Here is a 12302-nt window from a genome sequence, read left to right on the forward strand (position 1 = left end):
AGGATATAGGTTATTCTCATCCCGGAAATCCCTCGGGAACGGAAACTATGCGGAGAGAACTCGGACATGCGGAATGTCTGCTATTACCAGCACGTTACTAAAACAAAATACTTGAACGCAATCAAAACGCATACAATAGGGAATGAATGAACAATGTACGAACGTTGTCTACCGCTTGCAGCTATTATTATCCTTTTGTTAATGAAGATTATTCCCAGAACGGCTCGAGCGGTAAAGATATTTCTACATTAATCCGGAATAGTTTGAAGTACAAAGCAAAGGAGCTTATCACTCATTCGAAAACATGAATTGTGGTTCCTTGATGCAGAATTCTAGACGTTTCGTACAATGCTGTACAGTTATGAACTAATATCAGTTAGCAGCTGGGTAGAATTAAATTTTGCTCATTTAATAGCGATAAAACCTTGGAAATCCTACTAATTATTGCTTTAGGATACCTTTCCCTCTGAAACGTTTAATTAAACACTACGCTTTAGTCCTCAAAAGTAAATGTTATGTGCAAACACATAATCACGTTAATTTTTTTTCAAATTCAAATTACAAGTTAAAATTACATTTATTTGCAAGAATGTAGTTGCGAATTACAGATTTATTCCAATCTATATAAAAGTGTAGTTATGAATAAAGTCTCCAACCTCTTGCATCCAAGTATGGACTGCAAAGGCCGTTGCAAGTATTTTAACCAACCAAGTAGCAAAGATGACTCGGCAAACGAAAGGCCGAGTTTCCGGCCGCCTGCGACCTAACGCGGCTCTCTGCGAACAACTGCTGTTTCTATACAGTTATATCTCATAATCTCATTAGAAAGATTCAGCCAAATAAAGGTTGTAATCAGATACCCGGGTGTGTGTTATTGTTACTAATTATTTTATGCTGAGAAACTTCACACATAAGGCGTTTCAGAAGTTTTTATGCACTGAATCATACACAGGCCTGCAAAAGAACCGTCACTTCAACAAATCGACATGTAGGTATGCATAATGCAACAAACATTGTATCACAATTGGAAAAGCGTTAGTGATAAATTCCCTTGTGGATTTCTTGAGTAAGCGGTTTAGTCTCGTTATGGGAGTATGTCGTATGATCGAAGAAACGGCAAACGTTATGCCAAGGAAATTAAGCTAATGGGACGGTTTGAGAGCTCAGCTGCTTGTGATTGGATCTTTAGATTCCGTTTAACTAGCCTTTGTCGGCGGGATTGCTTTTACTATTGAAAAATAGGAGAGTTTACGCTTAATTGGGTATATATCGACTGGTCCTGCATATATATCTGAGAGATAGCTTTAAAGAAATGTGTATGTACATCAACATATTACGAAATATTACGTTCTATCAGGATCTATACTTATTAATATAAAACTGAACAGTTTGTTTGAACGTGCTTATCTCAGGAACCACTGGACTGATTTTAAAAAATTTCTCGTTGTATATACGCGTAATCCCAAAGCGCTATAAACTATATACGTACATATAAATCAATAAAAACAACCAAATTAAAATACTATTTTGTTCCAGATGCTCCGCGATATGAGAGGGCCCAGTACAGAGAGTTCAGCTCACAGATTCCGAATGATGCAGCTCGCCCTCAACGCAGTAGCGCTGCTGGCGATCACTGGCGCCCTCTTCGCGTACTTCAGAGCAAACCCGGCTGTACAGGTAATGGTAAGGTACAACATTATATTACGAAGTGCAGTAGATGTAGAATAGGATGCAGTAGTGCTTCAAACTGATACGTTGCTCGACTTATATAAGTAAGTTATGAAACATTTTACTCGGTAAAGTCGCTATTTCGCATTTTAATTTTGTTTTATATGCATATATGAGAATGCCATTATATTATAAACGCTTTATTGAACTTCCGAAATTAAATCTAATGTCTAGATTTAATTTAACACAGTACACGTTACGTTGATAAATTTTTTGAGCATTCCCAAATTGTAGTTATACATTAAGAAGACTTAATGAATATTGTTCAAACAAATCTAAACATTTTCAATAAAGTACGGCAGTATTATAGATATTATAATTGTTGAATGTTCATTTTGATTTATTTTTCTAATAAGAACAAAGATTAAGCGTCGATAAGCATGATCGCTTCTCTATCTATTTGTGATATGAATTACATCCATTCACGTTTTCTGCTATTCATTTTGAAGTATTATAATAAATTCCTATATTTATCAGTTATGAGAAAAATATTTGTTATTATTATTTTCAATCAATTCTATTCATTATTTATGTACAATTTAGATCTAGCTTTGATATAAAAAATAATAATAAAAAACCAACCAATATGTTATGAATTATTAATGGTTTGTTACCAAGCATCATCATCATCATCATCATCAGCCCTTATATGTTCCCACTGCTGGGACACAGGCCTCCTATGAGGGTTCAGGCCATAATCCACCACGCTGGCCAAGTGCGGGTTGGCAGATGTCACATGTCGAACTTTTTATTCTCGGACATGCCGGTTTCCTCACGATGTTTTCCTTCACCGTTTGTTACCAAGCAATTGATTATAATCAAAAGCACCAGGAGCCTCTGAAAATGGCTTTAAATATTTGATTTTGAACCAATTGGTAATTGTTCGTTTTATTTATTAATAACAAACACACAGTATGTAACGAATACAAAATCAATATGTTTAGTTACATCAGTTCATGACTGACCAACACAAAACCACAATCTTGTAAAGAAACAAATGTTTTCTCATGAAAACAACACAAAGAACACAGTTGCTTAAATGCAGAACAAAAGAATGTAGTGACTTTTTCATTTTCAACTCTTTAAAAATCGTCTTTACCACGCTGTAAAACGAAATGGCGGCAGGCGCGTAAGTTTAACTGATGCAGCGAGCATTTTAATTTAGAACGGTCGACACTTATGTATAATGGTTTGACTTATGAACGGTGGAGATGGATTTTTGTAGGCATGAATTAAGAATTGTGTGGATAAGAAAGAAGATATATTAAAAGAAAGTGTTGTAGGGACACACATATGTAATTAATAAAAATAAATACGCTGATTGAAGCTATTTGTTATGTATGTGTCCTCATTGTTTCCCCGCCGCGTGTGTACCAAATGACGTTCTTTTTATAGTACACGTATTATTGCATGTTCCTCTTTGTTACAATTATTCCCTAAACTGTTAGATATTTTTTTCCTAATATGTGCTTTAAAATTCAGTATATAGTAAGGCTAAAAATTAACACCTATGGTATGCACAATATATGTCATCCTTCTTACGAATTGTACAAAACGCCAAAATATTGTCTTCCACATCTAGTTTTGATATTCATGTTCTGGCCTCTATTAATAATTGTATGGTTATAATAACCTTTATATGGACTTATATTGAATGAATAAACAACAATATGGCGCTCCACTTTCGGCCTGTGTTTTATAAAAGTAATTGTAACATTAAAATATAATGAAGCTTAAGACGGTAATTGTCGTATTCTGAACAATAGTTGAGGCCCTGGAGGCTTTCCACGCGTTGTTCAATGTTTTGTTTTATATTTCATTTCAACTTCACAAAGACGAGAGTTATGGATGTTGTTTCGAGAAGCTTTGTCTTATACGTCAATGAAATACTTTGGCGCATTTTCTCTTGAAGCATTTTGTTTTTTTTTTTAATATACGAGTACGTACGCATTTGTTTTTGCGAAATGCTTTGTTGAGGAAGATTCCAAAGCGCTTCTGAAAAAAATCGTGTCCGGTTGTTGTTTTGTTTTATTGTTGTTCAAATAGGGAATTTCTGATTTATATCGATTCGAATTTGATTGATATGCTAATGAATTATTAACCGACGCTCGTAACAACGAAGGAGGTTCTCACAATTGGACTGTATATTTCTTTTTTGTTAGTTTTTTTACTCGATTAATGCGTAAACTCCGATAACGTATTTGGGTGATTCTTTTTGCTTTTTTGATTAAACATTTGGTACAATTTTAGGATTTGGAGTAGTACTTCTCCAGAGTAATCGGTGACCTATTTGTAGAAAATAATTATTTGAGTTCATATTGATTTTACTTTAACAGTTTTGGAATTTAACACCATTTATGATCTTTGAAATAAATTAATAAGGAAATGCTTTTAATCGTTTTACCCGTTTAAAATTTATCCAAATTTCTAAACTTCACCCGCCTACGGGATCAGAGGACAATTTTAAAGATGCCAATCTGTACAAAATTAAAATAAAAAGGTGATCCCTTTCGGTGTTCTTCGAAGAGGGATTAAAGGCTGACTTGTAATTTGGGTCTGCGTTTGCATGTCTGACTCAATTATAAGGTCTCGGGGACTTATGAAAGGCTACTTTTGTATAGGAGATACGTAACATTAGTTACTTTTGAGTGGCTTTGTATGTCTTTGATTAGATACCGTAATGCTGTGTGTGCTGTGATGTGGAAAATCTGTTGATTAACTTTGTTATTTATTGGTTTTATTTCTTGGTATTTCTATAGATTTAATGCTTTTTGAATTTTTTTTTTTTTTTTTAATGTCATAGCGGGCAACTGAGCTGGTGGTTCGCCTGATGGTAAGCGATCACCACCGCCCATGAACATTCGCAAAGGTAGGGCCTCTGTGAATGCGCTGCCCGCTTTTTTGGGGTAAGGGAAAAGGAATGAATTAACGATTGGAAAGAAAGAACGATTAGACTGGGACGGGTGAGGTAAAGGAAACGGGCCTCCGGCTCCCCCACTCACCGTACGAAACACAGTGGCATGCCACTACTTCACGCCGGTTTTCTGTGCCGATGTAGTACATCGAGTGCGAGCTGGCCCAATTCGTGCCGAAGCGTGCTCGACTTCCACAATGTATATAATCAAGTTTTAAATTTTTAGTTTAAAAATTAGAATTTTTACAGAATGCGAGCACGTTGTTACAGTTTGGCAAAATGTCGCAGCTTCGAATCCCGTCTCGTGATCAATTTTTTTCAATTCTATAAAAATTTCTTATTTCTACATATTTACATCTAAGTAATTTACTATCAAAATACTAAACGCAAAGCAAGATTCGGTCAGCCATACAATCGTAGCGAAAGTTTTTCAAAATTTACCCTCAAAGAATGTACAGCGTTTAATTATTATTCCTTAAATACTAAAGCCGTGCTATTTCGAGCTCACAGAGGCAAGGTTAGGCGAAATTAAGTTTCCCCTCACGTGGCCACAGCGTCCGATGAGACCGCAATTAATCTATCCTTTTGTGAAACTACTCGTTAATTAACATATTTCAACCGCTATGCATCGACGCCGGAATGAGAGTTTAATTATTAATGTTTATTGAAGAATTATACGTGATACGGTCTAGATTTTTGGAAGCGGACCGATCGACATTGTTCTTGTGTGGATGTGTGAAAGTGGTCGTTTTTATTATAATGAACTAGCTGTTCGCCCCAGCTTCGCCCGTAGTACTTATGTTACCTGTACAACCAAGTGAAATTGCAGCTTTCCAATTGTGAAAAAAAATTTGAAATCGGTCCAGCAGTTTTTGCGTGAATGCGTTACAAACATTAAAAATTACAAATGTTTCTTATTAATATTAGTGTACATAGACTTCTGTGCCCCTTTAATGTGTAGTCATATATTTTTAGAACTAAACATATGAATACGTACGTATTTAGCGCATATACATAAATGTGTAATAATGAAATTAGAGACGTAAACACATAGATATGTTTGTACTACGTATACCTTTATCGATATAAATAATAAATTGTGATTGTATTTATAAAAGCACAGATTTCTGTGTGGCAAACGTGTCTATTGAAAAATAGATTTCAAAATAATCGGCAAGGATCTTAGTTTATATAAGAAAATTTCTCGTCATGTTAAAATTTTTAAATCTCTCTGATACTTTGATTAGAAAAGCTTATTGCACCACTAGGTTTGCGCCCTAGCTTTGCCCCCGTATTCAAAGAGCATTAATATTGGTTGAGCAGACGTAATTCCTTCCCTAATAGGCTATTATATATCTCACAACTAAAGCTGAAGTGTCTTAGAAATTCAATTAATTAATTTCCCTCCACAGTCCATATTCTAAGACAAAACAAAGCAATAATACATGCATTCACGATATTATCTGCACAATAGTGCGCCTCTCTTATCGCATCGTATAATATTCGTCATAGCGTATATATAGATATACTAGCTGTAACCCGCGGGGTCACGCGCCTGCCTGGTATCCGGTTAAAAAGCCTATATTCTAAATGCTATGATTAGGTTTACTAACTTTACTGTAAATTCGAGGACAAAAATAATATATTATAATAGTTTAAAAAAACTAAAAAACACGCTTTTATCATATTTTGCAAATTGAAAAATGGAATAATTTCATCAAATTAGTGTATTGTCATCGGTCTTCAATAAATCTACAAAGTTTGAACGAAATCTGGCCGTTTAAAGTGGGTCAAAATCGCGCCTTAAGAAGTCGGTTACAAACAAACATACAAACATACAGGTGAAGCTAATAAAAAGTGTGTAATAACGTTACTTGTAAACGCAGTACGTATTATTTTTTTCTTAATTATTTTTTAAATGAATACTGTGGATTATCTGATATCATCATAAAATAATACGCATGTAATAATTACACAGCAAAACAATTAAAGCAACCTTCATAATTTGAACTGTTTATAATTAAATTATAGGCATTGTCAGCTCGTTTGTGTACTTTCAATTAAAGTTTTCAATTACATGATTAATGCAAATTTTCGTGTCGGAATCATATTGGAAATTGAATTGTTGATGAAAATATGAGGTTGTTCCGTATGTATAAGTATTATATAAGATAAAGAGACATTATCAGTACATAATAAAAAACAAAGTCGCTCCCTATGTCCCTATGTATGCTTAAATTACGCAACTGATTTTGACGGTTTTTTTAAATAGATAGAGTGATTCAAGAGAAAGCTTACATGTATATAATATCTATTAAACTGCTCCGAATTTAACGCATGCGGAACCGCGTGAAATATAAACAGTTACTTAAACAGACGTTGCTGTGATGTTTAGGCTAATTTCAATGATTTTGTGCTTTTATTAATCTTACACTCAGCTGCTTTATCACCATTTCAAGTTCAAATTTCTCTCAGGAGTTTTCATTATTACATTATTCTTAGCTAATGCAAAACGTGTTAAACGGAAAATGGTATTTAAGAGTATTGTAATTTTATGAAGGAAAGAGTAGATCTGATGTCTCCTCAATGATTTACAACAGTTAGTTGAGTGAGTGAGTTAGTTGAGTTTGGGCTTGATTTAATTAGTCTTAAGGAGAATTGTTCATATAGACGGCTTGTGACTATCTTAAGGGGTCTGGTGATGAAGGCAAAGTGCAGAAGAACGGTGAACAGTAGCTACCCTTTGTTAGTCACATAATCATACGATTCGATAGAGCAAATGTTCAGTTCTTACATAAACGAATCGTAAAACTTCCTTGTGTGCATAAAAGTGGAAAAAAAATGTAATAAAATAACTCTGCTCACACGTCACAGTTTTTGTATGTGTACTATTCCTCAGCTGCTGTCTACAAATACCGCATTAATAACTTTTCCTTGTATCTTTTACTAAAACACGTCTCTTCCGCAGTACGTGTCGCAAGTGGTGAATCGCTCCACTGTTGTGACCTGGCCGGCGCCGACCGAGCCGCCCGGCGCGCGCAACCCCGCGCCCGGCGTGTGCCTGCCCGTCATCGTCAGTTTCTGCCACCAGCACAGAATCTCTTACAACTTCACCGTCTTCCCCAATTATATTGGACACTTTGGCCAGCGGGACGCTCAGCAGGTTTGTGCAGATTGTTATCTACCGCCGCTCGCTTCATCCGTGATTTCTTTCCGCAGACGGTGAAGCTTTGGAGCGACTTACCAGCTACATTGTTTCCGAATCATTACGATATTCCTTTCAATAACAGAGCGTGTGAACTACGTGTCGTAAAGGTCGCATCTGTAACACAATACTGTGCCCGCGACTTCGTTTACAAGCGCATGGACTCATATTCAAATTAAATTTTTAAAAATAAGTCATAGCCCATAATATATTGCCAGCCACCGGGGATCAATAGATACAAGATAAACAGTTTCATTAAAATCCATCCAAGTCGTACAACCGAAGAAAGACAAAATTCCAGTTTAAAATTTTTGGCTAGTGTTTCTTGTATTTTTTATTTTATATACAGAATTGAACTCTTCAAGAGTTTTATTATATGTAGAAACGATACCTTGTACTCTTCACATACTATACAATATTTATACCAACGTGACAATAACCAATAAAATACATATTATAAAATCATCACAATACATTTATTGTTGTCCAATAATATCGCACACGGTACATGAGACTGAATGTAATATTGCTTCTACATACAAGTATTATCACAGATTACTAGAGAGATGAGGCTTTCACGGCTAGCTGCACTTAATCATCGATTAAACAGCTCAAACCACTGTTAGTTTATAGTTGACCAACTGGTCCGTCATATTTAAGTTTATTTGGAAATTTATTTATTTATTTATTTGGTAGAATACAGTGCCATAGACAGTTTTGTATATCGTACAAAGCCATTATAAAAGCTTTCAGGTGACAAAATCAAGATAGAAATCAGCTTGGCCACTAAATAATAAACATCATACAATAAATAGTACAGAATTCAATACTTGCATATACACCTACAATTAACAATTAATCAAAGCATTCAATGAAATGGAACAAAAATAAGCATTCAGATGAAATCCTTCTTAATTAACGAAATTTATAGGAAATATGGGCTCGCGTTCACTAATTTTATTTCTAACTAATATTTCCAGTGAATATTCATTAATATCTCATAAGCTTAATGAAGCATTCTCGAGAAGGTATAATAACTTGTTTATGGTGTAATTAAAAGCGAACTTGATGGATTAAATCTGAGCACTTTTATTGCAATCATGCCTTAAATATTAATGATCCGCGGTAGTTGCCAAGTTATTTATAGGACTTTTATGCTTGAATATAATTGTGTTTTTGGTGTGATAAATATCTCCGTTTAAGCACTTCGTGGATTCGATTTTAAAATATCTTACACATTAATATTATTGAGATGGGTCCTTATTTTCCTAAGGTGCCTATAGAATTGGGTTTGCTTATTGCATTAAGGTTCAAATTAGCTTAGCAGAGAAATATTGAAGAAAACGTCTATTCGTTTTGACTGTTAATTTCAAACTAGATTTAATTGAATCTATTTAATGCAAGACAAATATAAATATTGTAAATTAATTCTCAACAGGGATAATAAGTTTTTAAACGGTAGTATAGTGAAAATGCAAAGAGTTTCACGCTTTGTGGTTTTTGTCCTTTCAATTATTACTCGACAGTTCTCAATTTTGTTTCTGAAAGTCTTTGAAACATTTCAAAGCATTACAGTACCTTCAAGCAAGCGAGAGCTGCTAAGTCTAACAACGATGCTTCGCTAATGAGTGTAAGCGCTTATATGAAAGTAGCCTTCTGGGAGCCGAAAAAGAAAGGTTTCCCTCATTATTGTACGGCGCGTACGTGAGGCGACACCGCGGTCGCCGATTAGTAGGCAGGGGGGAACGGGGGGGGGGGATACGTACTATGTACACACAAATTAATTGGTCCTGAAGCCATTTGCCTTCGATCCGCTTAGCTGACTCGTCAATTATCTACACGTCGAGGTCAGATGTCAGCGATCATTATGTTTGTGGGGCTTCCCTTGAAGTTGAATATCGTTTACACTTTGACGCCAATTTAACTGGCTTCCAAGGTGGAGGTCCTTGCTTGATCGCACTCTTTTATTGGGCTTGAACTAATCAATTATATAAATGGGAAACTTCCTACCATGCCATTTTATGGCTGCTATGCCCACTTATTACGTCATTACTTTATCAATTTGAGTTACTTCCAGGTTCTGACACACTGAATTGTCCTTAGTATTGTAAAATATTAGAAGTCTAAATTATTACTTACATTTCGAGTATTTAATAGCTAGGCCGAAGACTTTCCTGCATACAAAAATCATTCAAATGCTATTTCAGCATGATTAATAGACAAACATACACATAATAGGTAATTGAAACTACGTACCTAATAGAATACAATAATATATACTAATACAGCGAATGCTCGCAGGAATTCAAGCTATGTTTTCGGTACTAGAATCTAGATAGCTTATCTACCGCAAACGGCTTGTAATACCGACGTTTCTACAACTATATTATAATTCTATTGTCTGATATTTAAGGGCTAATGTGTAATTTACAGCAATAATGTTACACGAATTATATATAAATAAGAACGATTAATTTCGCTGTGCAGTCATAGTGTGATTCCGGAGAGCAAAACTATCAATATAATCCATGTTTTTAAATATTTTTAAAACTCAAACTCAAACATTTATTCAATTAACTAGACTTCTTATAGAAGCACTTTTGAATTGTCATAATATTACACAGTTGTAACATTTACCACTTTAAAGTATTTAAGTGACTATAAATTGTAATTGAACTAGCCATTTATAGGCTTCAATGTAAATTGAGTGAGTACTTGTTGAGGAACTGCAAGACGCTAACCAAAATAAATGTGTGATTTATTAAATAGATAGTTGTAAGTGAATAACATAAGTTCTGTTCCTACGATGAATATAATCCAATTTTATTTTCCTAACACGTACTTAAAACTATCTAATCATCAATCAAAATAATTTTTAGCGATTATTATTTAAAAATATGAAATCGCATAATTAAAATAGTAAGTAAAGCTTGCAAGGAAATCTATGAATCTCTTTTGTTTCTTTTTTATCGCAAATATAATGCATTTAGCCTACGACCAGCATAATATTAAACAATGATCGATCATCACGAATCATTGTTTAATTTTATTGAGCATATACACCAATGGTTTTCTGACAAAACGTTACAAAATACAGAAAGAACAGCGACGTCTGTCCCGAAATTATTCCTTCATTATCCATCGATTTACCCCTAACAATGGTATAATGATTAATCTATTAAGCTGGCAATTAAGGCGTCTTGTACACGAACGACTAGTTTGTCGTAAAAAAAGTCGACATACGAAAATTTGTGTAGTATATACGTCACTCACACATATAGTAGTAGAGAATGACGCAAGGAAGGGAATTTATAAATAAGTTGTTAAAAAAACTATAAAAAATTATATTCTTATTTACATAAAGAAGCAAAAACTGCGAGATGTGATTTTTCTTTCTTGTTTATAATAAGTTTTTCAACGTTTCAACCAAAACTTTCAAAACAAAAAAATTCTTTATCAATCTACACGCAGTAAGTTCGCTTCAATTTTAATATTTGAAAAGCCTATTCGATCTCGCTATTCTGTATCTACGCCAGAGCTTGCTACACATCTGACGTTCAAAGTTGAACGATTACCACACATCTTTTAAGCGTTTCTACGTAACTTAGCAAGAAACGCTGCACTGTAGCCCGCCTAGGCAACCAAGGCGGAATCAATCTTAGTCAAATAACAATAGACTTCAACGCGACACCGTGTCGCCTCCAACAATGCGTTATTTATGGCTGTGCATGCTTAATTGAACGATAATTCACTTGAGAAACGAGCTTGTACTGGGCTGATTGTTTGAATTAAAATCGAATCACATCATTAATTTGCGAAAGTCTCGGCATTATGCGAAGTCTCATGTGGGAATGGGGCAGATGATATACATCTGTTTCACTGATTGTCCTGCCAGACTGAGAGAATACTTTGTGGGTTCCCAACGGGAATTAACCTATCCTAGGTTATATGCTCAAGTGTTAACCACTACCAAGAAGGCCGGTGACATGGCTATATACGAATATATAAATATCCATGAGAATTTCGTCGTGTTCTTTACGTTTTTGACGTGACAACGTCTTAAATTAGGTTACGGCTCGGAGACACTCATGAAAAAGTTTAACGCCCGGTAACGTTACGATGAGTCACCGAACTATGATCGGTCCGCCGCGCGCGCTGTACTAGAGAATTAGGCGCATTGAATCGGCGCGTGCTTGTTTCTCTGTCTCTGTCTTTTTAGTAAACAAAATATATTTTCTATAGTTAAAATTTGTGCAATTCTTATTTTCATTCAATTCCTTGTTCCTATTGTGCAATTTAATAATATTCATATCAATCAATATTCTACCGAGAAAGAGACGTTGTCACGTAAAATCTTCGCCCGTAAAACCGACTTTACAGGCAACCATTTTTTTTTTATATTAATCCCTTTGCGTATCGCTGGTGATCTTTACGATGGTTATATCGCTGTGTTCT

At 34.8% G+C, this 12302-nt stretch overlaps 1 protein-coding gene across 2 annotated transcripts in view; it reads left to right on the forward strand.

Moving 5' to 3' along the window:
* Positions 1-1536: 1536 nt before the first annotated feature.
* LOC119838841 (atrial natriuretic peptide-converting enzyme-like) overlaps positions 1537-12302 on the forward strand; it is a 29130-nt gene continuing 18364 nt past the window's right edge. Inside the window, exons 1-2 of one of the 2 annotated variants that reach the window (XM_038364980.1) lie at positions 1537-1683; positions 7611-7805. In XM_038364980.1, coding sequence (XP_038220908.1) covers positions 1537-1683; positions 7611-7805 — 342 coding nt within the window. The remainder of the gene's footprint in view (positions 1684-7610; positions 7806-12302) is intronic. The other variant, XM_038364981.1, reaches the window with a different exon arrangement.

This window comes from Zerene cesonia, unplaced genomic scaffold, assembly GCF_012273895.1.
Source record: "Zerene cesonia ecotype Mississippi unplaced genomic scaffold, Zerene_cesonia_1.1 Zces_u005, whole genome shotgun sequence".
Lineage (NCBI taxonomy): Eukaryota > Metazoa > Arthropoda > Insecta > Lepidoptera > Pieridae > Zerene > Zerene cesonia.